General features: G+C 43.4%; 1 protein-coding gene across 1 annotated transcript in view; it reads left to right on the top strand.

The window, feature by feature from the left end:
- Positions 1 to 25378, top strand: part of PINX1 (PIN2 (TERF1) interacting telomerase inhibitor 1) — an 85138-nt gene extending 59760 nt beyond the window's left edge. The window contains exon 7 of the mRNA XM_036856855.1: positions 24677 to 25378. Within this exon, the coding sequence (XP_036712750.1) occupies positions 24677 to 25150 (474 nt within the window). The 3' untranslated portion in view covers positions 25151 to 25378. The remainder of the gene's footprint in view (positions 1 to 24676) is intronic.
- The last annotated feature ends 1032 nt before the right edge of the window (positions 25379 to 26410 follow it).

Genomic DNA, 26410 nt, shown 5'->3' on the forward strand with positions numbered 1-26410 from the left:
GATGTTTGTTTTAAGTTTATCTTAAGTTAAATCTCCACAGGTAATAAGGAGTATACTAAAATGCTCTTAAGTGACTCATGTTACCATGATTTGTTATAACAACGTTCATTAACTATATTCATGTTGCTGCTTTGACAGAGATCCCTGAGGCTAAATGACTTGTAAACTCGCGCTGCTTTTATTTTTGAAAATAGACTCCTTTTTGTTTGGTTATTGAGACTAATGACCTTTCGTAATAAAAATTAAAACAGGTGCCTACATTCCACTGGACCCGTGTGTTCTTCTTTTAGCATTAGCCCATTAGAAGCTTTTGAGTGGGAAAATAGCGCAAGACATTTGAACAAACCGGGCTCAGGAACATAACTCTTGGCTCAGAAAACTCTTGTGTCATAAATAATAATTTGGTTTGAAACTTTTTGTAGACCAGCTAATAGAGGATTATATAGACAATATGCTCATTAAAATAGTTTAGGGAATGCAGACACTAGTAGATATGTATTTGAGGGCAGGAACTACTCAAGCTTATGCTTCTAGAAACTCCTCAAGGCAGATCTCTACCCCTAGCAAAGTCCTAGCACATAGTAGGCACTCAACGGATGTGACAAGGGTTGGAAGAGTGAGTGCACTAAGAGCCACAGCCAGGGGAGCATGATCTGGGAAGAAGGCAGTGTGGAACGGGGCTGAGAGTCCAAGGGGAGAGTCACCATCCACGTGGGCGTGGGAGGTGCCTACCTGGGGAGGAGGTTGAGTTGTGATGTATAATTACAACTAGAAGTAATACATGTTATGATGTAAATCATATCACAGGTTATAACTATATCATATATATGTGTGATGTGTATACACACATGCACACACAACATAGAATGCCGTTTGTTGCTAACCAGAGTCATGTACACTATAGGCCATATATCTCACATCAAAGCAATCCTATCCTGTCCCTTAATTCAGCGGTCCCCAACCTTTTTGGCATCAGGGACCGGTTTCGTGGAAGACAATTTTTCCATTGGCGGGGGGCATGGTTCAGGCGGTAATGTGGGTGATGGGGAGCGGCAGATGAAGCCTCGCTCACTTGCCCACTGCTCACCTCCTGCTGTGTGGCCCGGACCGCTACTGGTCCGCAGCCTGGGGGTTGGGGTCCCCTGCCTATATTAGTGCCTTTTTTTCTACTACATTCACCTGTTGATAAACCATTAGTCTGAAGATCCTAAAATTATCATTAAACCTGCAAGAGTCCCTTGTCTGCATATGGTGCGCCATTTGCAAATCTCTCATAAATTCAATCACTAAGATTATTTTACTGTGAATATGCTTTACTTCCTTCATTAATCATGAACAGTTCTTGAGTGTGTGCTCTGTGTCAGGCGCTCTTCAATGCAGTGGGCTGGAAGACAAGGCTTCCCAGACAGCCCTGTGCAGACACGTGCCAGGAACTTAGACCGTAGTGTCTGCGTGCATTTGGAAGCAACTGAGGGATTTGAGGCATAGAAGGGGCATGATTATTTTTGCAATTTAGAAAGATCCTTTGGCTGCAGGAAATATGGAAATAAGAATGAAGGCAGGAGGAGGAGGCAATAGGCAATTCAGTGAAGAGGCTGTTGTTCCAGAGAGGCATGGAAAGCCTGAGCCAAGGTTGTGGCAGAGAGCTGGAGCGACAGGAACAGATTTGAGTGATACCAGGGGGTGGGGTGGATGCCCCAGGACTCAGGGTCTGACTCGGCTTAGGCAGCTGCACGAGTGGATGGTAGTGTGGTTCCCTGGGCTGAGGAAAGCTGAGGGAGGAGCAGATCTGTGTGTACTGATCAGTTCAGCAGTGAAGTACCAGCTTGCAAAATGTGCCTGTCGTCCTGGGCCTTCCCTGCAGTCACACTTTTTAACTTTGTTCCCACTCACTGTATATTCACTTGCCTCTCATTTCATTGCTGTTTCTATTAATTGGTCTTTTTCACGCTTCACCTGATGCTGTGAGGTCCTCTTTTTGTGGACCTATCCACATCTGCCAAAGCCTTTCTTCCCTGCCTTCCTGATAAGCCTCCTTGGTTGTAATTTGGCTACTTTCTCCTGTCACTGCATGTGATTGAAGGCTTTTTCCCTTGGGTCTCATTAGAATCCCTGTAGACACGAGCTGGTGGGTTTGGCGGGGAGGAAGCTTGAGAGAGGCATAGGGACCATCTGGAGGTGAAAGGGATGAAGGAAGGAGCTGGGCGAGTGGCAGAGGGAACTCAGAAAATGCCTCCTGGGATTGGTTCAGAGGCAAGGGCCACACCTGCCACTTGGAACCACGGCAGTCTGCCCTAAGTGCAATTATCCTGGAGGAAAGAGCACTCTGCCCTAAGCTTGTGGGGTTTTTTCTGTTTGTGTGTGTGTGTAAATTTCAAATGATTTTTTTATTATATAAGCAGTAAATATTCGCTGTAGAAAAACTATTGCCTATAGATATGCATTAAGAAGAAAAAAGCCATGATCCAAACACCCAGCGGTAACCGTAATTAAACCTTGGAGTGTGGAGGGCCGTGCGTGTGCTGGAGACGGTGTCCACCACTTCCTGGCCATCGCAGAAGCAGGATCACAGTGTACAGACTGTGGTGCACCGTTTTAAAGCTTCGCACATGGTGTCTCTTTAGGAGCTTGCGTGTTTAGCTCTGCCACTGAGCCCAAGGAGCGCGCTGCTCACGGCCCCAAGCTCCCTGGCGGCGTTCTGAAGGCGCCTCGCTGGACCACTGCTCTCTGGACAGCGGAGGGAGCGCCTCCGGCCTGCCCCCCACCTTGTTGGCCCTCTGTCCTTCTCTTTACCTAGCATCCCCTCCGGCCTGCTTGTCAGCTGTGGAGAAGATAGGCTTTTTCACTCCCCCAGCATGTTTTGATGCCCTAAAAGTTGCCTGGTGATCGAGGGAAAGAAGGAGCTGGCTGGAAGGGGTGAGGCTGGCAGGAAGCCGTCCTGGGCTGGGCCCCTTTAACGAGCCCACGAGCAGTTTCCATTCCCCGCCTCCACCTTCATCCTGTGCTCTTCTCTACCCCTCATCCTGCTTTTCCCAGTCTCCTCAGTTCCCTGGTATTACATAATATTCCTGTTAGGCTCAGTTCCTGTTTTGCTAGCAAGAGGAATTGTGACTCTTTCAGGGAAAAACCCTGTTCTAACATTAGCAGTGGCTCTTGGTGGCCAATCCATGATCTCATATGGGAAACACACCGCTTTGCTGGCTTCTGTGTTCCCGTCCGAGTCAGTGCACAGATGGGATTACCTTTCTGCCTCGGTTGGGTTCCCCTCTGCCTTGTCCCTTCTGTGGGAGTCCGAGGTGGTATCTCTTAGGATAATGGAACTGCCAGCTTCAGTCCAGCCAGTTAGTGATCAGTTTCACTCACGAGTAGGTGCCTTGGGTTACTCACTACACTCCGGAGACAGTTCTCCTAATATACTGGCAGACAAGACGTACATTCACTTTTTAAAACATTTTATTATGGAAAACTTAAAATGCAAGAAAAGTAGAGAGAACAGTAAGGGTCCCCACCTACCTGTTCCCAGCTCAACAATGATCAGTTCAAGGGCCAATATTATGTCAGCTGTACTCCACCCACTTTCTCTCCAATTATTGAAGCAATTCCTAGACATCATATCACACTATCTTGTTATCTGATTTTAGCATTTCATTATACATCTCTAAAAGGTAAGGACTCTTAAACACACCATCCCAGTGCCATTATCGTACCTAAAGAATGAGCCACAGTTCCTGAATGTCATCAAATCCAGGCAGTGTTCAAGTTTTCCCAGTTGCCTCATACTTTTTTAGTTTGTGTGTGTGTGTTTGAATCAGGATCCTAAGAAGATTTGTATAGTGCAATTAATTGATAATGTCTTTTAGACTCTTTTAACCTATAAGTTCCAATTACTCCTCTCTTTTTTCCTTGCAGTTTATTGTTGAAGAAACCTTGAATTCCTTGTCTTATAGGATTTTCCATACTCTGGATTTTGTTGATTTCATCTTCATACATCCTTTAATACATGTAATACATTCACTTTTTAAGCCCTACAATGACTCCTTTTATAACATAAATTACCATCCCTGCTGAGACCCCTCTTTTATCATTTAGGAACCCCTTGCCTGGCTCTTTACCAGGTAAATGGTTCCTGCTTTCATGTAACTCACAATGTATTCTGAAAGACAGTAGTTAATACTGTAAGCTCTTCCAAAGTATTAATGTCCAGTAACAAATATTATACAGCATAATGTCAAATACAGGCATCTCTGTTACAACACAATATATGTGTTCTTGAAAAATGTTACATTTTTCAAAATTCCATGTTAAAAATAATAGAGCTTGTGGGGAAAATCCAATAAGAGGTAAACTGCTAAAACCTATGCAGTTTTGTAACCAAGACCACACACGTTGCCTGCCTCGCCACACCACCTCTTTCTCTCTCTCTCTCTCTCTCTCACACACACACACACACACACACACACACACACAAAGTTGCCTCATGAGATAATTCACTCGGACCAGGAAGACTCATTAGGGGGATCTTTAAAATGCTCAAAAACAGCAGAATGAACACATTGGCTTATAGGTGGTGAGTTACTAAGGATGGAAGTGGAGCTCTGAGCTGTGGGGATGCCATTAAGGTTGGTTCCCTGGGAAGCAGACTCTCAAATGGACATTAATTAGCATGAAGGAATTGTGTTGGGAGGTGCTTCTGGAGTCTTAGCTGGGAGGGGTGCCTGGGAGAGGGGAGGAATCAGGATCGGGCACGGGGAGAAGTTGGGCTGCCATGATGTAGTCACAAGTCTTCTGCTGACTCCACAGGGACCTCTTCAGAATCGCCCCAAATCTTTGCAGGATGCTGGGCCTTCATGGCCCTGCATTGACCACTAGTCACTAGGGCCAGGCCCCTGCCCGCCAGGAATGGGAGTGTGACCTTACGCCAGGTGGCTGCTCCCAGAGAGGACTGACCCAGGAGCAAACCCTTCAGTCCTGAAGGGCGGGTCTGGGGATACAGCACAGCAGTTGCTGCCAGAGCTAGTTTTAATTTTCTGAAAATAGAGCCGAAAGGGTCCTGCCTGAGCAACAGCCAAACTGACAGGTTTGGGGTTTTCTTCCTTTCCTTCAGGCAGTATGTTTCTACACACACTGCCCTGGCTCCCCTGGCCTAGGAAAAATCACACAACTTTCATGTTTTACTGTGACTATTCCCCTGTTTACCTGTGGCAGATGAACCTCTTGGTGTTACAGAAAGAGATGCTGTCACACTACAAGCTATGCGAAAGAAGAGTAAAGGAATAATATCAGGGCCTCTTCACTTTTTCATTGACCTCAGAAAGTGTCGCCATTCACAGACGTGGCCTTGGCAGTTAATTGTCAGGCTTAATGGCCCTGAGAAATTCACCTAAAATGTAAGACTCTTGCCATGGTGGCACATGATAAATTGTACCTAACTTAGGCATCCTCTCCCACCAGATGTCACATCACAGACTTAAAATGGTTAGTTACTACAGAACAGCAGAGGAACTGAGAAAGTAGTCATTTCTCTGGCCATCAAAACACTCTGCTAATTCCTTTCAGTGACTCTTCAAATACCTTGACAAGGAAACAAGTGATGAAGGATAGTTCTAAAGCATTACAAGGCATTTTGGGTTAATGAAAATGTGAAAAAATGACTAGGATCATGAACTCCAAATAGTTTTCTAACAAGTGCTCAGACTTATTTTATGTCTTTGACTGCAGTAACCTAGATTCGGTGAGGTTTCTGTTTCTATAAACAGGGAAGCTACTTTACTTAAGTATAATCTGAACATTTCAGGTCCTGTGGAATCTGTGCACCTTCAGTGATAAAATGGGTGGCCTCATGTTGCTGCTCACCGTGCCCTAGTTCTGACACGTTAACCATACAAAATCCCTTCATCTCCTAGCAGTAGACCCAGCCCAGAAGTTTTAGGCAACCAGTCCTACCATCTTCAATTTGATTTCCCTGGCAACAAATTGGAACACTTGTCTAGCTAAGGAGGAAAGAGCTATTCACAGTACATTGCTTGTTCCTCTTAGGATGCATTACTCCATCCTCACATGGCAAGTGTGTACCCACATATATAGAGAGATGTAGATAGACATATACCACAACATGCACTCATAAATTGGGTACTTAAAAATTGATCTTCCAACGCTGGTTTGTTCAGTGTTGTGAAGAGTATTTGCATTTAAGATTTTCTTTCATTTCTTATTTATGTGTGGGGTTTAAGAACCTTTGTTCCATAGGAAAAAAAACAGCTTCAACCCCAGCTTATTGTTTAAACTGTTCCAGTGGGATTGCTTTGATAAGAACTAATTATAATTAGTACAGCAAATATTTATAAATGAGCATTCCTAAATTTCTTGAAGCCACCTGAAAGCGTTTCTTTTAAGAAATTTAAATAGGTATTTCTCTTAGCCTTAGGAGTTCTTTGTAATTTAGACTATTTTGTAATTAAGTCATCTGGTTAATTGATCACTGAAACACTACTGGATAGAGCTTAAGAATCTTGTCTTTTGTAGACTTTGGTTGTAAAGTAAAGTATTAAGGAGGATTCTGATTTGTTTATTTGCTAGGCCATAGAGATAATGTGAGAAGCTTAAATCCAGCCCTAAATTAGTAAGATTTCACTAGTAGCTGTAGGTGTAGTTTAATATAGTTCTCAATGTTTATCAGTCATTAAATTGTAATCCTAAGTAATTCCACTGGATCCACTTTATAACAGCCAAAAATTTCTGTTTAAAATTCAATCTTTAACCTAAAGGTTTACAGGAATTTTCCAGGTAATTTTTTTCCTCCATAAGATGTAAATGATAAATAAGTTCTCTGTGTTTATTGGGAGTCAGCGTGCTTGTAGGTCTTTCTGTTAGTCAGGGTTCTGTTCCTTCTTATCTGAAGCCCAGTGAGCCGCTAGTAGGAAGTTCACTCGGAGTTTGATTTCTTTGAATAGCACTCAGTCTCTGCAAACAGCACAAGGCCAAAGTGTTTGGGTTTTGTTTTGTCATCTGGTGTCCTTTGACAAGTTTATCTTTTCTGCATCAGAAGGAGTCGTTTTAAGCAACATAGTAGCAGTAGTGACAGCCAGCCTGCAGTCACCTGTGTCCCCTGACCTTTGTTTGTTCAGGACTCCTTTTATAATTCTCATCCCAACTCTTAAAATCATATGGAGGATCTCAGTTTTACTTGACTGGTTTTGAAGCATTTTGTGGGCCTGAACTTTAAATAGCTTTTTAAAAAATATATATATAAATTTATTTATTTTATTTTTGGCTGCTTTGGGTCTTCGTTGCTGCGGGCAGGCTTTCTCTATAGTGGCGGTGAGCCAGGGGCTGCTCTTCCGTTGCGGTGCGCGGGCTTTTCATTGCAGTGGCTTCTCTTGTTGCGGAGCACGGGCGCTAGGCGCGCAGGCTTTAGTAGTTGCAGTGCGTGGGCTCAGTAGTTGTGGCTCACAGGCTCTAGAGCATAGGCTCAGTAGTTGTGGCCCATGGGCTTAGTTGCTCCGCAGCATGTGGGATCTTCCCGGACCAGGAATCGAACCTGTGTCCCCTACATTGACAGGCGGATTCTTAACCACTGTGCCACCAGGGAAGTCCCTTACATAGCTTTTAACAAGTACTTAAATTTATTTTATGTCTTGATTTTAGACCTAGATTTGGTGGGGTTTCTATTTCTCAAACAGAAAAGCTGACCTGGGGAAGGTACTTTACCTAAGAACAATCTGAACAGTCATGTTAGTGCCCTTTCTAAAAGGAAGGTAGCCTTTTTTTTTTTTTTTTTCTTAACCCCACATTTGTTTACTTTATTTATTTTTGGCTGTGTTGGGTCTTCGTTTCTGTGCGAGGGCTCTCTCTAGTTGTGGCAAGCGGGGGCCACTCTTCATTGCTGTGCGCGGGCCTCTCACTATCGCGGCCTCTCTTGTTGCGGAGAACAGGCTCCAGACGTGCAGGCTCAGTAACTGTGGCTCACGGGCCTAGTTGCTCCGCGGCATGTGGGATCTTCCCAGACCAGGGCTCGAACCCGTGTTCCCTGCATTAGCAGGCAGATTCTCAGCCACTGCGCCACCAGGGAAGCCCCAGGAAGGTAGCTTTTATAGGAAATTGTTGAGTAGACTTTGGAAATCAGTACAGTTAATTTATTCCTGTGTATCACTGAAACCTGTAAATAGAGTATCAGCTTTAGGTATTCATCTAATTCTTATTCCAAAGTTGTTAAAGTTTCAGATTGGAAATTGTTTACCTGCTTACTTTGTGATCCTAAGAAAATCTTTTTAAAAAATGTATGATGTACCTTTTAAACAGTGACGTTATTCATTTAGTTAAAGCAATAATTTAATTTTAAATTATCACCCTCATGCCCATCCCATCCCTTCCTCCCTGTTAAGATGATAATTACATTTTTAGGGAGGCGAAAGCATAGCATTTGTATTATTCTGTTTTTTAATGGACCCCAATTACTCGGAATTGGATTAATCATGACGCATGACACATTATCATTGGTCACAGTTTCTTTTAGACTCCCTTTTAGGGATCCTAATAAGGATCTAGAACTATTAGGCTGATACCTTGTGGGCACCTTCTTGAAATTAACGGATCAAATCAGCTGTCTTTGAGCTGAAGTTAAAAGTGAACTTCAGAACCTGCTCTCTAGTCATCTAGGCTCAGCCTAGATCCTGTAGTTTAGGCTGTAGAACAGGCTATATAACTATATAACAGGCTATAGATAAAGAGGCTCGGGGCTTGGTCACGACTCCCTGCAGTGTAGTCTATCATTATTTCATCATTCTTCTTCTGAGTAATATTATTTTAATTGCTTTCTTTGTTTCTAGTTCCCCTGATCCAGACCCTTCCAATTCCTTTCTCTTCTTAACTCAGATGTTTCTCCTTGCCATCCAAGAGCATTGTTGAATGGCAAATGATTAAACGAATAAGACACAACCCATTTTCACAGTCTAGTTGGGAAGTCAGAGATGTGCAAAATCAACTGGAGCAAAGGTCTCGAGTGCTGTGCCAGAGGTCTGGGGACATACATGATGTAGTGATCAATTCAGCTTGCAGAGATTAAAGAAGCAGGTAACATATGTGTGTCGTCTTAAAGGAGTAACAGTTGCCAGGTTGAAAGGCCTTGCAAGGAGAAAAGAAAACCATACCCACAAAGACACAGATCCTTGAAAATGCAAAGGGTCTTTGGGGAGCAACAAGCACATTTATAGGGCTAGACTGTAAAGGTGGGTAGAGACGGGCAAGCACCCCATACACTTATACACTTCTCCCCACCGTGTTACTATAAATAAATCCCAGAAATCATAACATTTCACCCACGAACACTTCAGTATTTCAGAACATATCTCTAAAAGGTACTTCAGGACATATCCCTAAAAGGTAAAGGACTTTTTAAAAATGTGTAACTCTAAGACAATTATTATACTCTGTAAAAATTGGTAAAAATTGCATACTATCATCAGTAAGTGTTCAGAGTTTCAATTTTCATAAATGTCATCAATTTTAGTTTTCTTTACGGCTTCTTTGTTTGAGTCAGGCTCTAAGTAAGGTTCACATATAATGATTGGTTGATGTATCTCTTTCAATTTCTTTCAATCTGTAGATTCCCTCTCCATATCTCTTTCTTTTCCTCTCTAATTTTTAGAATGAAATTTAGAATAAAGATTTTCACATATCTACTATTTGATTACCTAGGGGTAATAAATAAGTAATAAATATTTTGTTTATTTCCTCTATTTACCAGTTTTCAAATGGAAGAGCTTCTCTAGCATTCTCTGAAAGGGACCAGTGAGTTTTCCTTTTCTGTATCACTCATGGATTGAAATATATTTATGTTTCAATGTGTTGCATTTGTCATCTTTATTTTTTATGATGAAATTTTCCATCTGCCCAGTGAGAACCTCTTCAAGTTGGTTCCTAAATTCTTTTGACGTGACCCTAGATGGTATTTGATCACTCCTCCTACCTGGTACAAGATTTTCCAGACCCGCCTTGTGCATTTGCTGCCCCAGATTCGGAGTCATCCATTTCTCCCTGGTTCCTTTTTGTGGTAAATGATATTTAGAGACCAAATCTAGGCAGTAGGGTTGCTCACTGCTACTAAGTTGGTCTTTGTTCCTGGGCCTTAGAACACTGATAGAACTGTAATTTTTTTTAATGGTAAAGTATATTATGAGCCTATATTTGTATTGCTTATTCAAATTCAGGACCATAAGACTTAGCCTCATTAATCTTTTATCTTTATTTATCCACAGTAAGATTCTTGGAATCTATCAATTCTAGAAATAAAAAGCATTAAAATATCACATTACTCACATGCTTATTTTCCATTGTATATATAGTAGTCACAGAATAACATCTATAATTTGATTATCAAAAAAAAAAAAAGTACATTGAGGGGTTTTTAAAAAAAGGTTTTTTGGCCAATTCTTCTTATCCTTAGGGTATATCCCATTAGGTTATGTACAGTCAAATTACAGTGTTTTAAAGTCATTTGGAATTTTGTTCTGTGAAAGGATTCAACCAACTGGTTGCAAAGTCAGGTTCATTTTTTTTTTTAAGAAATTGCCTTCTTAAATTTTAATTGTGCTATATGTCCATTGATTCCTGATTATGTTCTCCATTTTTATGCTCTTGATTATTCTGTAAATTATTCACTGCTGTAATTTGAACTTTGCACAGACTTTTACACGGAACCCGATTTCCAGATCTTTCTTCTTTACTTGGTTATCCCACTGGTCAGACCGTGCGGCTCTTACTGCTTGCACATAATCCCAAGAAGAAAATATGGTTATATTGTAGGCAGTCTTTAACCTTGTTACATACATACTTGGCATGATTTAGGACATATTATTTCTCTGCCACCGTCTATCCCAAGATGGAAGAGTGATTTTTCTGACTAAGCCTGGGAACAGATATTCCCATTTCAATAATGGGATGGCTAGGGAAGAGCTAGCCTTTTCTCCCAAAGTCACCTAGCAGACTGGTTGTTCATAACGGGATGCTTGCCTGGTCCTCTTTTCACCTCCCTACCAGGTATCTGCCATTTTTGGTAAAAGCTCACCCCCTTAGACAGGCCAAGGTAGATCAAAGATTTAGGAGAACTACTCATTTTATCCAGATCGTGGCACTATCTGCGTGAGCAGACCGTCTCAAAGTAGGTTCAGCGTAACTATGCTAATTCCATGGGATGGCCGTGATGTTATACCGCAAAGCGTTCCAGAGTGAAATAAGTCTGGGAAATTCTGAAATTTAACAACTGCCGATCTCTCAGATGATGGTGTGCATTATGAGCTGAAGGGAGCAATAGCACACGTTTGTTTCTCAGGCTCACTTAACTATGAATCCATCCCAGCGTGTCATCAGGTGACATGCTGTGCTGGAAAATAAGCCTCCTTCTAGATTTCCCTTTACAGGACATAGGCGGGACAGAGGAACATGTTAACGCTTGTCACAGGGATCCACTCAGCAGAATTCAGGTTCTGAGAGAATTCTCTGGGACACACGGCTTGGTTCCATCAGCAAGAACTTGAAAAAACAAAAAAGACAGGCGGTGGGAACCTATAGTCTGAAAGAGACAGGAGACATATCAACCAATCACAATATATGAACCTTATTAGGAAACAGATTCAAATAAATTGTAATAAGAAATAACTTAAAAGACAATAAAGGCAATGTGAACACAGACTAGATATTTAGTGATGTTAAAGGATTTTTGTTAAGTTTTTTATGTGATAATAGTAATATAGTTGTGGATTTTTCTTAGAGCTGTTATCTTTTAGAGATACATACTGAAATACTTATAAAGTATATGATACTTTTGATTTGCTTTGAATTAATATGAGTAGAGATGGTTATAATGGTGATAGTTGGTTATTGTGGTGATAAATTTTGAAGCTGGGTAATGGGCATGTTGTGTTCATTATACTAGATTATCTGCTTTTCTGTATATTTGAAAATTTACATGATAAAAACATTTTAAAAAGAAGACTGCCAGGACTTCCCTGGTGGTCCTGTGGTTAAGAATCCACCTTCCAATGCAGGGGACGTGGGTTCGATCCCTGGTTGGGGAACTAAAATCCTGCGCACCACAACCTGCATGCCACAACAAAGATCCCACAGCTGCAACTAAGACCCAACACAGCCAAATAAATAAAATTAAATACATTACTTAAAAAAAAAAAAAAAAAAGAAGACTGCCAAATCTGTATCACTTTCACATGAGTTCCTTAGAAATCACTGAGGCCATAACTGATTTAAATTTCCTTGCTTAGTTTAGCCCAGTTTAGCTGCTCCAGCAGCTTTGTTCCCCAAAGAGGTCATCAGTGACATCCTCCTATATTTGGAAGAGCATCTCAAAGCCTTGCTTGTTTCTTTGCGATATGGAAATGGAGTGGTGAGCGGCCCCAGAAGACACTGGTTGTCTAAATGGAGGCACGTGTGCCTGTAGGAAGCATTCTCTCTGCAGCCTCTGGTTTATAGGCCCCTGGTTGGAACATAGACAAGCAGATCGGACTTGTGCTACGTGCCCGGGAGCCAGTAGCACAAAGCAGTTAGGGGCAGGGCTCAAAGCAAGGAAGGTGGTGGTGCATTCCAACCAGAAAGGAAGTTCTTGTAAAAACTTCTGTCCCTGTTGCTGCAGTTTTAGCAAAATAAGATGTAAAATTTGTGGTTTTTTTAAAAGACAGTTTTATTTGAGCCAAACCATTTTAAGGTACGTTAAAAACCTCGCCTCTTTTCTTCATTCTACACCCCTTCCTACCTCACTCCCTCCGATCCCCAAGCTGCTCACCACCCAGCCCCCCTTAGGCTAGTTTGTTGCCAGTCATGGTGCTGTCCACTCTGGAAAGTAGCAGGAAGAGCTGATAAGGTGCTGAGGACAGAAATCTCTGGTCTTATCTCTCTCCAGCACGCGGTGCCGAGAGTGCATCCTTTTCCTGTCCTCGGACAGGAGACATAAACCGACCATCTCCTGGCAGCAGGGACTTCAAACAGGGCTTGGGGGCCTGCCTCTACTTTCTGTAAGGCCAGAAAGGAGAAAGTGGCTCATTGCTTTTTTGAAGGTTGTTTTAGTACCAGTAAAAATGTATGTTGTCTTCTAGATCAACAAACATAACTTCATAATAAGACACGAAGTAAAAGAGCAGAAGAAAAGAAAAAGAAGCAAGGGCTGAGGGCAAGGGCTACCAAAACGACCAGAGCTGTTAAGTCAGTGGGCTGTTTTGTTTGGTTAGACTTTTTGTAGGTTTGGCCCGAAGGATTAGATTTGGCTTTTTGTTTGTTGACAGATCAAGCAAATGGTTTTAAGAGCTTTTGTGATAATAAAAAATTGATACCCAGATGGCCCAGTGTTGGAGGAGAAGAGTGAAATATTGGTTCATTTTTCCTTCTGTCCCTCTGTTGTGGCAGGAAAGCAGAAATAACATTCTCTCCCAGATTTTCATCCTGTGATGTAATGAAAATAAGATGAAGAGGAACCTTCCTTTGGGTTTTAGTGCAGCTGGTGGCTGGTGAGGTACTTTGCTTCTTATGCTATAGTCTGGAGTGACCATGATAGGGACACAGGTGACATGGGTGTAGGCGTTACCATCTCCCCTCTGGGTCCTCCTTGGAGCCTCACCAGGTAGACCCAGAAGAGTCAGTCAACCTCACTTCATCCTCAGTCATCTGGATCCTCCAGTTTGCAATGCAAAACTTTACAGTATAGAAGAGACCAGGCTTGATACTTTGTTACCATTTTTGGAAGACATTGGTCACTGGCCAATACTCACAAACAGCCAATTGTTGGAATTCCAAAAGTTAATGACACCTTAAGAATTGTGCTTATTATATAATAGTAAAGGTCCAGTTTTATTCTTGCAAGTTTCTTAGTCTCCTGTTACTGAGTGCTGTGAAATTATCTAGGCTACAATGAATGTTAGAATTATAATGGACCTTAACAACATAGCTGTTGCTTTTCAAACTGTATTCCGTAAAGCCCCGAGAGTTCGTCAAAGATGCCTCGGGGGCCTTACAAAGGGAGAGGAGGGTCAGGACATGAGCTTTGGGTTCCCCCAACGCCACCTCAAGCACTGTTCCCCTGGTGTGTTACACATTGGCCTTCTGTTTAAGATTTCGTCTGGAGAAAGGCACGCACTGCTAAAACCATGTTTGAAAAAAGGCACTGAGTAGCCCTCCTTCCTTGTTTTGCAAACGATTTGCTTCGAGGCCCAGAAAGTACAGTGACTTGTCCAAGATCACACATTCTGTCAGATGTGAGTCAGATTTCTTGACACCCAGGTCATGGCCACTTCTACTACACTGAACCTAGCACCTTTCTTTCTTTCCTTTGAGTATTTTATACCAGTGCCACTCAAAGTATCGTCCACAGGCCGGCCCGTGACAGGACAGAAATTGAGAGTAAGCATTTAGAAACTTTTATAGTAGTGTGATTAATTTTTAGAAATTGGATCTTGTGTTTTATATGTCTTTTTGAAATTTTGTTTTCTAATTTTTTTTTTTTTTTTTTAACAAAAATCTTGGCCCACAATAGATCGGAGATTTTAAAAAGAAAAATAATTGGCCCTTCACCCCTGGTAGTTTGGGAAGCACTGTGATGCAGGGCATTGAATATCCACAGAGGTTGAGCCAGTTATGGGCTGCAAACAAGAGGCAGGTCTTGCTTTAAGGAACTTTTTTGGATTCTGAGCAGGTAAGGAGGCAATATTACTTGTTCTTTTTCCTTAATATGTTTCTTGCTTATAAAATAAAATTACAGCTTGCATGAAACTAAGAGATGATATATTTAAATATATATGATAATATATGAGAAGAATTATGTATTTAATAGCAGTAGTAATGTTTAATTTTTATGAACTGTTTGGAATTGTAATCTCAGTTTAATTGGTTAGCGGTTTTGTTGAATGGAGTTGTATTGTAGTTGGTTTTCTTGTTTAGTTTCTGTCTATTCTAAAAAATAAATTCTCCTGATGTATTTTTTTTTTTTAATTTTATTGTGGCCAGAACACTTACATGAGATCTACCCAGACCTTTTTATAATTTTTTTTTTTTTAACTGTGTGTTTCCCCCAGATGGGAGCTCCTGTCTGGGCCCCGGCCCTGGTCAAGTAAACAGTAGCTGCTGTAGCTGCTCAGTGGATGTTTATGAAGGACTGGATGGCCACAGCTTTGGACCTCAGCCTCCTCAAGATCTTATTTTTTTTGTATAATTTACTTTTTTTACACGACTCAGTGATTTCAGGTTTTTATCTAATTACTCTTACTAACTTAAATATCCTTTAAACATAGAATTATTTTGCCCTACCAAATTTACTCCTAGAAGTATTTTTAAAGTATTTGTTACTTTAGTTTCTGGTCAATTAAAAAGAGGTCTATATAACGATTAATCCCATATAGTATACAGGAGCTGAGGGAGAGGACTTTATTAATAACTTCATTCACCTGAATTAATTTACCTTTCTCTTCTTAGTAATCTTGACTATTCCAAATAACTATTCATACTCTATTCCTTGTTTCAGAATAGTAGGTTCTCTAAAATCTTCAAAAGATGCTATGCTTTCTATAATAAGGAGCCTAAATTTGAGTTGTTAATGATTCCTAAGCGATTTTCAAGTCAGTGGAGTAAAGGTGGAAGAGACAGGCCCTTCGTCAGCCTCTGCTTCTGCTTTTGGAGGCTCAGGCATTAGCCTTCAACTACTTATAAAAGCTTTTTGTCCTGTCTCCAGAGAGCAGGGAACAGAACCAGTTGACCTAGAATCATAAACGATAGCCAGTTTGGATTATTTTTAGGCTTCAATCAAAGAAATTGGTACCTGTGTCACATTGATCATTTCTAGCTTTGGAGGAGGCTCGTTTATCTTGTAACGGCCAATGTGTTGTGAAATGTTGTCACATGGATCACTGCAACTTTCCAGGCCTTAAGACTGTTGAGGGAGGCAGGAAACCTGCTCCTTTTTTCTTTTCCCTCTCTTTCCCCAGAGGCTGTATGACTCTTGTCAGTAGCTCTGATGTCAGTTGCTTGAGAGAGGTTGTTGCCATGGAGAACCATCCTTTTAAAATATGTTTATGTTGGCTTTTCGTAATGAGTGGTAATTTGAGCAGCTGATGAGGCAAGTGGAAAAAAGAAAATGAACGGCTTTGTTAGCATTGGCCTTCCTACGAGGAATTTGGCATTATTTGTATTTCTTTGCTGTTGTCCAGGGAAAAACAAGCTATTCTGTCCCTTCCAGTTCCCCATTATCTTCTCTGAGATGTCCAGTTCATTTATCTGAGTCTGTAAATCCAGGCAGGGTTCTAACGCCTAACGTTAGGGAGGTATCTGCCTGCTTGCAGTGGGTTGGGAGTTCTCTTTGATGTCAGATCACTTCGTAAGCAAACTTCGTCCTTGTCTGCAAACGGCAGATGGCAGCCCTCTCTACCCCTCACTAGCATAATTCAGTAAATTAACAAGAGACTGAGATTGAGAACTTCATCAAAACCCAGAGCCCTCCAACCAACTCGGTGTGTGTGTGTGTGTGTGTGTGTGTGTGTGTGTGTATACTTCACATGCATCTAACATTTCCAAAAAGCAGATTATATTTCATAATAAATTTATTCATTCAGCAAATATTTACATAGCATCTGTTTACTTATATACTAGAGAGAAAACAAATTTTTTTTACTGATGAAATTCAAAACTTTATTTATGGACACTGATATTTGAAGTTCACATAGTTTTCATATGTCATGAAATAGTCTTCCTTTGATTCTCCCCCCCCTCCCTCCCCCCATTTAAAATGTAAAAACCATTCTTAGCTTGTGAGGTATACGAAGATCGGCAGCAGCCGGATTTGGCCCTCGGGGCATACTTTGCCAGCCGTGTTCTAGAGAGAGCCCTCCTGGAACCCCTGCACAGGTCCTGGGTTCCTAGAACCTGTTTGCATGAGCATTCACACACTGTACACATGTACACACTCACATAAAGTTAAGAGTTGCCGTGTAATTCTAGTTCTGTTGTTGTATTTTTTATTTTTAACCCCTCTTCAAATCAAAACGTCCCGTCAGTCAGTGGAGTCTTGTATTTGTTTTTAACTCTTGTGATGCTTGCTAATCCTGCAAGTGATTGTGTTTCCCAGGCAGATTCCATGAGGCTGGTTATTTCTGAGACTTTGTGTGTTTATCCTAACTCCAGATGTGAGTGAGTGAATGATATCTTGAAAAAAACACCAGATTTTACCCCTGAGTAAACTTGTGAGTGCAAAAATAGCTCATTGTCAGTGAAACAGTGTTTTCAATCATGTGGAAACCAAAAAGGTGCCATAGAAAGCAAGAGAAGAAATGCTGACATAGTCGCACAATCCCTGGTTTATGACCAGCATGTTGATCACTCCTTGCTCAACCTCTGGAGGCAAACCATTCTGATGACTCCCGGGAATGCACAGCTTCCCAGGTTGTGTGATCAGCTCGAGATAACATGTAGGCTGCACCTTAACAACCTGCTGCCGGGGGCTTCTCGTGGAACTTGATCCACCTGTTTTTCTTCTCAGAATGATCTCCTGACTTTGCCTCAGATGTACTCTAGAACTCTCTTGCTTTCCAGCCTCTTCTTTTGATGGCAAGAACAGTCAACCCATGCATGTTATTTTATTGCTGATGTTCAGCCCGCCCCACATCATGCATGTGATAGTTCCATAAAACACAGCGCCTCATTTTTCCGATTTACCTAATCTTCCAGAAGGTGACATGGTAACATGTGGAATAACAGACCAGAAGAGACATGTATGGATCGTTTGCTGAGCTGTGCATCGCTCAGGGCCACAGGGAGTGATGGGCTGGTCACACTAAAAGTCACTGGGGTGCACCTGCAGCAGTTAGCAAAGCGATTTGCACTGTGAGGCAAGGTGGCATCTGATTAGAAGGGTGTGGTTTCATCTGGGTGGGAAGACTGTCCGCTGCAAAATGCTGCTTCTCTCTTTGCTTGCCACCCTCCCAAGCCCCTTCTAGTCATGAGCCCCGCCTGGCATGCCGGGGAATCTGTGCTGACAAATACAAAGCTTCTGGTTCAGTGGGGGAGGGGGAGTGCCTCTCAGCCTGGGTCTGCCTGGGGTTGGTGTCTTTTGTGCTTTCCTGGAGCGCTCACCATGTGTTTGTTCTTCATTAGAGGCTGTGCTGAACACAAATGAGATAGGAATGATTTCTGCCCTCAAGGAACTTAAAAATTCCTGGGGAAGATGCTTAGAAAGCAAATTATACAAAACCAGAAAGTAGAAGTAACCAATTGATAGTCGCAGTAGTAAACAAGAGTGGTTGTTCACAGGGGACCAGCTTCTTGAAGGAGGCAGCTCTGCACTTGATCTTTAAGGGAGTGACGCACACAGCTGTGTATGAAGGATCTGGAAGAGCGTCGCGGGCGACCGCGGCAGCGCCTTCGGCTCCCTCTGTTGGCGAAGGGTTTCGTGCTCACATGTCCGGGCACCCCCTCACCTCAGCACTGCCCCCATCTTGACGGGTCATGAAATGGCTTCATACCTGAACTCATCACTGTCCTAAGTGGACGGGCGCAATTTCTGCCTCCCAGGAGACGTCAAGACATAACTTGTGTTTGTCAGAGCTGTCCTGCCGGAAAGTTTAGGAAAGATGCAAGTGTTCTTTCAAGCTACTCACTTGCCAAGCTTTCTTAACTCTTCACAGACTAATCCAGCACAAGCTGACGACACGGGCTGGGGTGGAAGCGTGCGTTTGTTCATCACAAGCAGTAGTTCTCAGAGCTGGTGACCCCGTTGCTAAGTCCATTACCCTTGAGCTCTGGGTGTCTGCTTTTTCTTTCCATGAGAAAGTTCACTGAAGGATTACTGTTGCAGCCTGTATCTCAACGTGGAACTCAAAAGGCTTCAGTCATCTCGTCACTTAAGATCGGCAGTGACGTGACAAAGGCTGGCGAGCTAAAGTGTGTGCCTTTGAAACCGCTCCCTGGGCTGTACGCTCATCGTGACTGGTAGACCTTATGCTTATGGTGCATCTGCCCCAAACATCTCTCTCAATTCTCCATCCAAGCTGCTGTGTTTCCCTGCCCCAAGAGTTACTAACAACGTTCGTCTGAGAATAGTAAAGAGAATCCTCTGTATTTGGGCAGTTCACTGTTAATCCATCTCAGTAGACATGTTTGAATGACACCGAGGACTGGGAACCCAGAAGGGCTTGAGCAGCTAGCTCACTGAGCTGCAAAGCCTCTAGGCAGAGTACCTAAAAGAAGCGAAGAACAAACTCATGACATTCTGTAGCCATTTGAGAAAAGGCGACATGCATCTTTCAGGCACCTGAGATGACTGTTGTATATGATAGCTAATTTCTTAAGTGTCTCTCTCTGCAAGGTCTTGTGTCCTTTGCATCCAACTCTTCCCGCCCCCCGCCCCTACCCCATTTGTAATTCAGAATCGCCAGAGATAGGTTTAGGCCTTAAGATTTTCCAGCTCTAATTATAAAACTCTTAAGCCTGGTTTCAGGCTATTTTTTTTATTTATATGAATTGCAAACTAGATAATAGAGTATTTTTCTGTTTGGAAAGTAGTATCTATTTCTTGTGGCCTTTTTTTCGACCTGAAGTTTTAGCATCAGTTAACTTCTACCTCATCAAGTTGAGCATGGACCAATTGATATATACTTCAGTGTTGGGATGATTTCTGAAGAGAGAAACGGTGACAGGTGGGTCTGTGTGATGCAGGCCGGAAGTCGGGATGCCGTCGTGGAGGGAGGATGGGCCCTGCGCCTGGCAGCCTTGGGCCAAATCCTACTTCTGCCAGCTCCCACCGTCAGGCCTTCTGAATATTAAGTGCTTTGAGCTTCGGTTTCTACCCCTGTCAAGGTGGGGTGACATACGATAATAAGTGATTGCCACACTGAAGGCATCCAAGAAATGATAGCCGCTTTCTTCAGTGCACCGGGCTGCGGGCACTCTGGGTCAAGTCTCCACACATGATGGAGGGAGTAGTCCCGCCGGGCTCTTCTGGCTTTAAACCACTGACGTTCTGTGAGCTGGGGAACAGTCCTCCTGGGTTCTGACCCTCAGAGTGTTTATTGGTTGGGGTAGAAATTAAGGCCCTTGCTATCGCTTGGGAAAATCCATCGTCAAATGTTCTTTTAAACACATGCTGTACACTCATAGGTTCTGAAAGAAACGAGAACACTGCGGGGTTTTCTGAGACAGACAAGATTAACCCACGAAACAATGTTTTAGAACAACACAGACTATTTCATTTTATATTTTTAAAAGGGTGGCTTTTAAAATATATGGAAAATAATTCAAGATTCTCAATGTAGCTTTGGATCTTTCTTTTTTTTTTTTTTTTTTTTTTTTTTTTAAAATTTATTTGTTTTATTTTTGGCTGCGTTGGATCTTCGTTGCTGCGCGCGGGCTTTCTCTAGTTGTGTCGAGCGGGGGCTACTCTTCGTTGTGGTGTGCAGGCTTCTCATTGCAGTGGTTTCTCTTGTTGCGAAGCATGGGCTCTAGGCACACGGGCTTCAGTAGTTGTGGCACATGGGCTCAGTAGTTGTGGCTCGTGGGCTCTAGAGCACAGGCTCAGTAGTTGTGGCGCACGGGCTTAGTTGCTCCACAGCATGTGGGATCTTCCAGGACCAGGGCTCGAACCTGTGTCCCCTGCATTGGCAGGCGGATTCTTAACCACTGCGCCACCAGGGAAGCCCTGGATCTTTCTTTTTAATTAACAAAAAAGGAGGTAGGGTAGTGGATATATTACAAATTTAGGGAGAAACCTTTTAAACTGTTTTGTTGATTCCCTTAACTGTTTCCCCTCATTGACTGAACTGTGTCTTTGGAAAGCTTCTTCGTCTTAGTTGCACTGCATGGCCTCGGATATGCACAGCTACAGGCGACATGTCCCTTCCCCAGCTGAGTGAGGAGACCGGTGAACTGACGGGACGTCACAGCCAACAGAAAGGCTGGAGGTTCCACAGAGAGACCCCTACCTAGCTCCTACTATAGAGACTCTGTCCCTCCCTGTCCCCAGGGGAAAGCCTGACTTTGTCCTTGTGTATGCTGTGACTGGACAGCTATTTTATCTCTTGGCATTCAAGCAGGACTTAAGGAATCTTAGACTGTAGAGGCATGAAGCTGAGGGAGAGATTGCCAGGTCATTCGTTCCAGAAACCCATCACATTTCCGCTTCCATCCGGATAGCTTCATTGGTATTTTCCTGACTCTCTGCCTCTTGAGAACACAAATTTAGGGTATGTAAAGGATCAGTGGAGACTTTCAAGCCAAGGTATATAAAAAGAGAACCTTCAAAACCTTAAGCACAAAATGGGAATTTATTATCGTTTTAAAAGTTCCAGCTTCTTACTACCTTTCTTAGAAATATTGGGATGATTTCCAGTACTTAGGTTTAAAATAGATTCATATTCCAGTTAGTAGTCACCCCAGTTTTTTGCTTTTATTGATTTTAGCTTCTAATATATAGTGTCAATTCTTTTAAATGAATGCTTACCAATTATTCGTTGCAAAATAGTGTTTGGCCCTTCCTGTTCTCCTAAGTGGTATTACTAGATCTGCTGCCCAGCTGTGTGCTCTCTTACAGGTGCTGTAAAATATTCTCCGTGGATGGGCTTGTAGGTGCATTGCCATCACTCCTGCATCTTGGCCTGACAGTTGGGGTGATAGTCGTCTGCGAGCCGAGCTCATCTGCTACCCGCTTATACAGCCTCACTATCCCTCCTCTGCTGTCTGGTGTCACAGAGGAATGGTCAGCCCAAATGTCATTTCAGAGTTCAGTAAATTTTAGACTTTCAAGTCTAATTTAATCTATTATTTGACTTGATTAGTAACTGAGACCCAGAGAGGTTATGGGATTTATCTAAGGCCCTCCATTAGTTAATAGCAGGAATTAGAATTTTAAAAGAAAAGGTTTCCTAAATCCCTAAGCTTAAATCAAATGTTCGGTAAGATCATTAGTTAACCATACCTCCCTTGCTGGTATTTTGTATGGAACAGGAAGTTTTCAAGTTATTTGTAAATTTATTTTACTAGTTTTTAGAACACTGTTGGCAAATTGGGATTCTCAAAGTTTATGAAGCAGTGAAAGTCACATTTGGTATTACAGATTTTTTTTTTTTTTGTGGTTGCATTATACGTTTAGTGGAAATGTGGGAAGAAGCGAGTTTGTTGCTATTTCAGAGTACTAAAAAGTTGCCGGTGCTTTTCTCAGTACTTGTTTACTTTGAAGAAGAGACCAGATGTGAAAAGTATTCGTTTTCTTAAAAAGGTGTACATTGTTCACATTCATGCATTCATGGCTGAGAATATAGAAACAGGGATTGTAATCACTGTAGTAAAACTGGGTTTATGATTTATAAAGTCATGAAATATGAGACCTGGGCTTTGCTTCTACAGCAGTCACGTCTGCGACCTATTCCTCCTTTGTTTCCATGGTTTTCAAAACAGGTACATTCCTGGAGTGTGGGAGGCTGCCCGCCACTCTCCCCTGCAAGGCATTGTTTTGCCTCCACTTCCCTTGGGTGCGGGCACCTCTCTGGCTTGTCTCCACGCCCCGCTGAGCTTGGTGTGCAGTGGCTCGTGATTACTAAAACCCTTATCACCAGAGGACCTGATTACGAGCAGTTATTTTCTAGGATTAGAAAGGCCCGCAGAGTTCAACAAGCGACTCAAAAACGATCTTGTATTTTCTAGTAATTCAAAGTGTGATTAATACCAGTAATTAGTTCCTGTGATTTAACTGTTAAAAGCAGGAATTCAGAAGGTAATAAACAGGTGAACGAGGTAAGGAGCCATAGGATATGACTCGGATTTGAGTTCCTAAGACACAGATACACTCCAGAGGAGTTGGCCCACGTAAGACAAACTCCTTTCATACTGTGAAGCTAAGTGAGACCTATTTTATGTAAACAGGCCTCCTTCATGGAGACTTGCCGTGTGTGGCCGTGCGCCGTTACTAAATGGAAGGCAAGACCTTTCTCGTCCATCAGGCGGGGATTGGCTGGGATCAGGAGAGCCTTGAGAAGATTTTTCATCCTGCTGTGCAAAATTTCAGCTCTTTTTCAACATTTGAGGAACAAAAAGACAAAGTGACCTTGTTTTTTTGGCTCCTGTGGCAGCTATTTTTAAATTTTTCTCAAAATTACCTCATGGGATTCCAGCCAAAATTGAATATTGATAGATAACATTTAAAAAGCTCATTTGGTTTATTCCACATGTTCTGCATTTTACCTTTTGAAATTTAAGAAACTGACTACGTGATTTTGTGTTTTTAGCCCTGAGTAAAATAAGGTTTGTGCTGATTGGATAAGCTGTGATGTTGTTGGTGAGGTACCCTTTGGGGAGAGCTCTCTGGGTCAGCGGCCATTCAGAGCCCAATTGCCCACTGATATAATATTGATTCACCCGAAATTTCAGACGGGAGGCTACTTTGATCCCACTGAGCTGGGTTTCGAGTGCTGCAGTAACAGGAAAATACATGGTCCAGTTATATGTGTGGTTGTAATAAAGTTAGCTGCACGAGCAGAGCTTTGCCCGCCCAGTTCAGAATAATTTGCAGACTCCTAATTTGGAAACTGATTTATTCAGAAAACTGTTTTCCCACCCCATGAAAGGGTCGGACCACCCATCTCGTCCTGTGCGAGTAAGTGAATGTGAAGGGGGAAGCCAGGTAATTGTGAAAACCTAAGTTTTAGTGTACTTGTTTAAGGGCTTGATTATTTTAAAAGACTGTGGGCAGAATTATTCCAGACACTGACCTTACTTAAAGCACAGTCCTTACATGTTTCCATTTGAAGGTGCTTCCTTTTTCACGCACACGTTTTCATCTCCTTACTGCCAGCCAGCCACAACCTATATGGTGTGATACCAGCATTTGATTTTTTATCCCAGCCTGTTAAGTTAGGATTCTTTTTCTCTTCTCAAGCCTTACAACTGAGTGTATTTATGTAAAATTAAAATGTAAACCACACTTAATCCCGGTGGTTATGAGTGAGTAATTCCTCCATTTAGAAGCAGACGGACACAGCCATGGGTGTCTAGTTCACGGCAGTGTAGGGGGGGGCGTCTCATGTCTCCCACCCCCAGCTGAGGGCAGAGGGCACCCCAGCTCTCCTGTTCCTTCCGGGAGGAGGGGGGCACACGGGCCCTTCCAGCCCTGGTGCCTCCTCTCTCGAGCGGCTGCCAGAGGGCCACGCTCTGGACACACCGGGGTCGAGGCTGGCACGTGGCTCCTGGTTTAGCGGGGCTCCCATATACGCATGGCGTCTGAGCTTGTGGGTCAGGGCGCAAAGGCCTGTGCACCCACAGCGAGACCAAGTAGGTGTCTGACGACACCCCAGAGCTCCGGGCTTTTAGGGTCCTTGTTTCTGATGGTGACTCTAGGAACTTCGTTGCCATTTATAAGGTTGTTGCCAAGGAGCCGTTCTGTCAGAATGGCGTCCAGGTGACTCACCATCTACCTTGTGAAGTTAGCCTCCGACTCCCTGGCCTCCCACCCCATACGGCCCTCAGCTGGTGCGCGTGGCCATCTCATTCCACACCTTGCAGCTCAGCTCTACCCGACGGCCGGCGAGGAGTCCAGGAGAAGCCCGGCCCCCCAGCCACGTGGTCTCCGGGCTGCCGAGGGCGCGGGGCTCCGGGTGGTGGTGAGTAATTAGCTGATGCATAACCGGTGTTACTCTTTTCCCCACCTCAGGACCACCCCAGTCCTGACGCTGCAGAGGGGACTGACATCTCCCCCATGACCACCAGTGCCTTCACCATCCGCGAGTACTTTGCCAGGCGCATGGCGGAGCGCAAGAGTAAGGCGCAGGGCACGGCCGTGGGGCCAGAGGCTTCAGAGACCCCAGTGGAAAGGAAAGCAGGGAAGAAAAGAAAGAAAGAGTCGAAAGATAAAAATGTGGAAAATTGCACCCACCCCAAGGCCAAGAAGAAGGGAGACCAAGTTGAGTGGCAGCTGGGAGACCCCCGTTGGGATGAGAATTCTGGTGCTGCTTCTGAGGCTGGAGAGGGTTGCGTGGGGCCACTCGATGACCGGGACTCTCCCTCGAAGCCCAGAAAAAGGAAAGAAAAGAAAAGGGGACAGAAGCAAGCTGAGACAGCAGAGGATGGTACGCTAGATGAAACACCAGTGAAAAAGAAGAGGAAAAAGAAGAAAGGTTCCAAATAAATTCTCTGGAGCCAGGGCCTCCCGGCTCCTCAGCTGTCAGGGCGCTGCTGGGGCAAACTCCCTGGCCCGAAGTCAGAGCCGGTTCACCCCGGGAGCCGTGCACAGCCTCTGACACGCCCGGCCCTGCTGCATCTCGCCCTCACGCTTTCCCAAATCAGATTCCCAGAACTTCTTAGTGTCCCAAATCATGGCTCTCAGAAACAAATAAATTTCTTTTTTAGACTCTGAGTCCACCGTATTTATTCCCCTTCATGTGAATACATCATTATGTGCACGCGCATGTGTGTGTAGGTCTCTCACAGTCTGTATTTGCTCTTGATTTCTTTCAGTAACAGTGAACTGTGCTTCCTTCTGAAGGAGTCAGTCTAATTAAAGGATTAAGAGGCAATAGTTTGCATTCAGATAGCTCTTTTTGTTCTATAGCCAGCCATATGTTTCTGCCAAGTTGGTTTTATATCATTACATTCCCAAATCAGAGAGTTGTTTTGGTCTGGTTTGGTTTGGTTTTGATGGGGAAATTGTTTTAATGCCGTCCTTTCCACTAAGCAGTGGCAGCCGTGTATTTTGAGGAGTTTAAGAGGTGAGCTGACGGTGGGGGCAGTTTAACTTCCCAGCTCTCACAGGAGCCCTCTTGCGGTTCCTCAGCGAGAGTCGGTGGTCGGATATGTTTCCATTAGGCGTCCTCAAGGACAGCTGCCCTAGAGTGGACTCCTCCTTAACGGTAACCATCAGGAGATCCTCAGGAAGTTAAAAAAAACCCGAGACTCTAAGGTTATGAAATTCATTTCATCTAGATTGGGACTGCCTTGTGAAAGTTCCTAAAAGTATAAATATCACATAAAGAGTAAAAGATACCTTCAGTCCTGCTCACGGCAAATGGTGCCACCTCCTGTGTTTATACTGCCTCTGCCACGCCCCGGCGTGTCTCCCTGTGTGCAGGTTAAACTCTCCCCATGCGGGTTTCCCCGGAAAACTGCAGACACCTTCACACCCTCTTTGGGACACAGAATGCAAAAGAAAGCGCATGTTTAAGATTTAGAGGTCCAGCACTGTGGTTTCCTCTCTTCTGCTGTCTTTGTTCTCTTAACCTCTCCCTTCTTTTCTTTTTCATCCTTTCCCCCTTTTCCCCCCTCTTCCTTGCTCCCCCCGCAAATTTTCAGTTCCCAGTTTTCTCTTACCCCTGGCTGGCTGCCTGCTCCCGGTCCTGCAGACCTTTCGGGAACTCGGAGGATGTGGTACAAGGGCGGGTCGTGTGCTGCC

Source organism: Balaenoptera musculus, chromosome 6, assembly GCF_009873245.2.
Source record: "Balaenoptera musculus isolate JJ_BM4_2016_0621 chromosome 6, mBalMus1.pri.v3, whole genome shotgun sequence".
Classification (NCBI taxonomy): domain Eukaryota; kingdom Metazoa; phylum Chordata; class Mammalia; order Artiodactyla; family Balaenopteridae; genus Balaenoptera; species Balaenoptera musculus.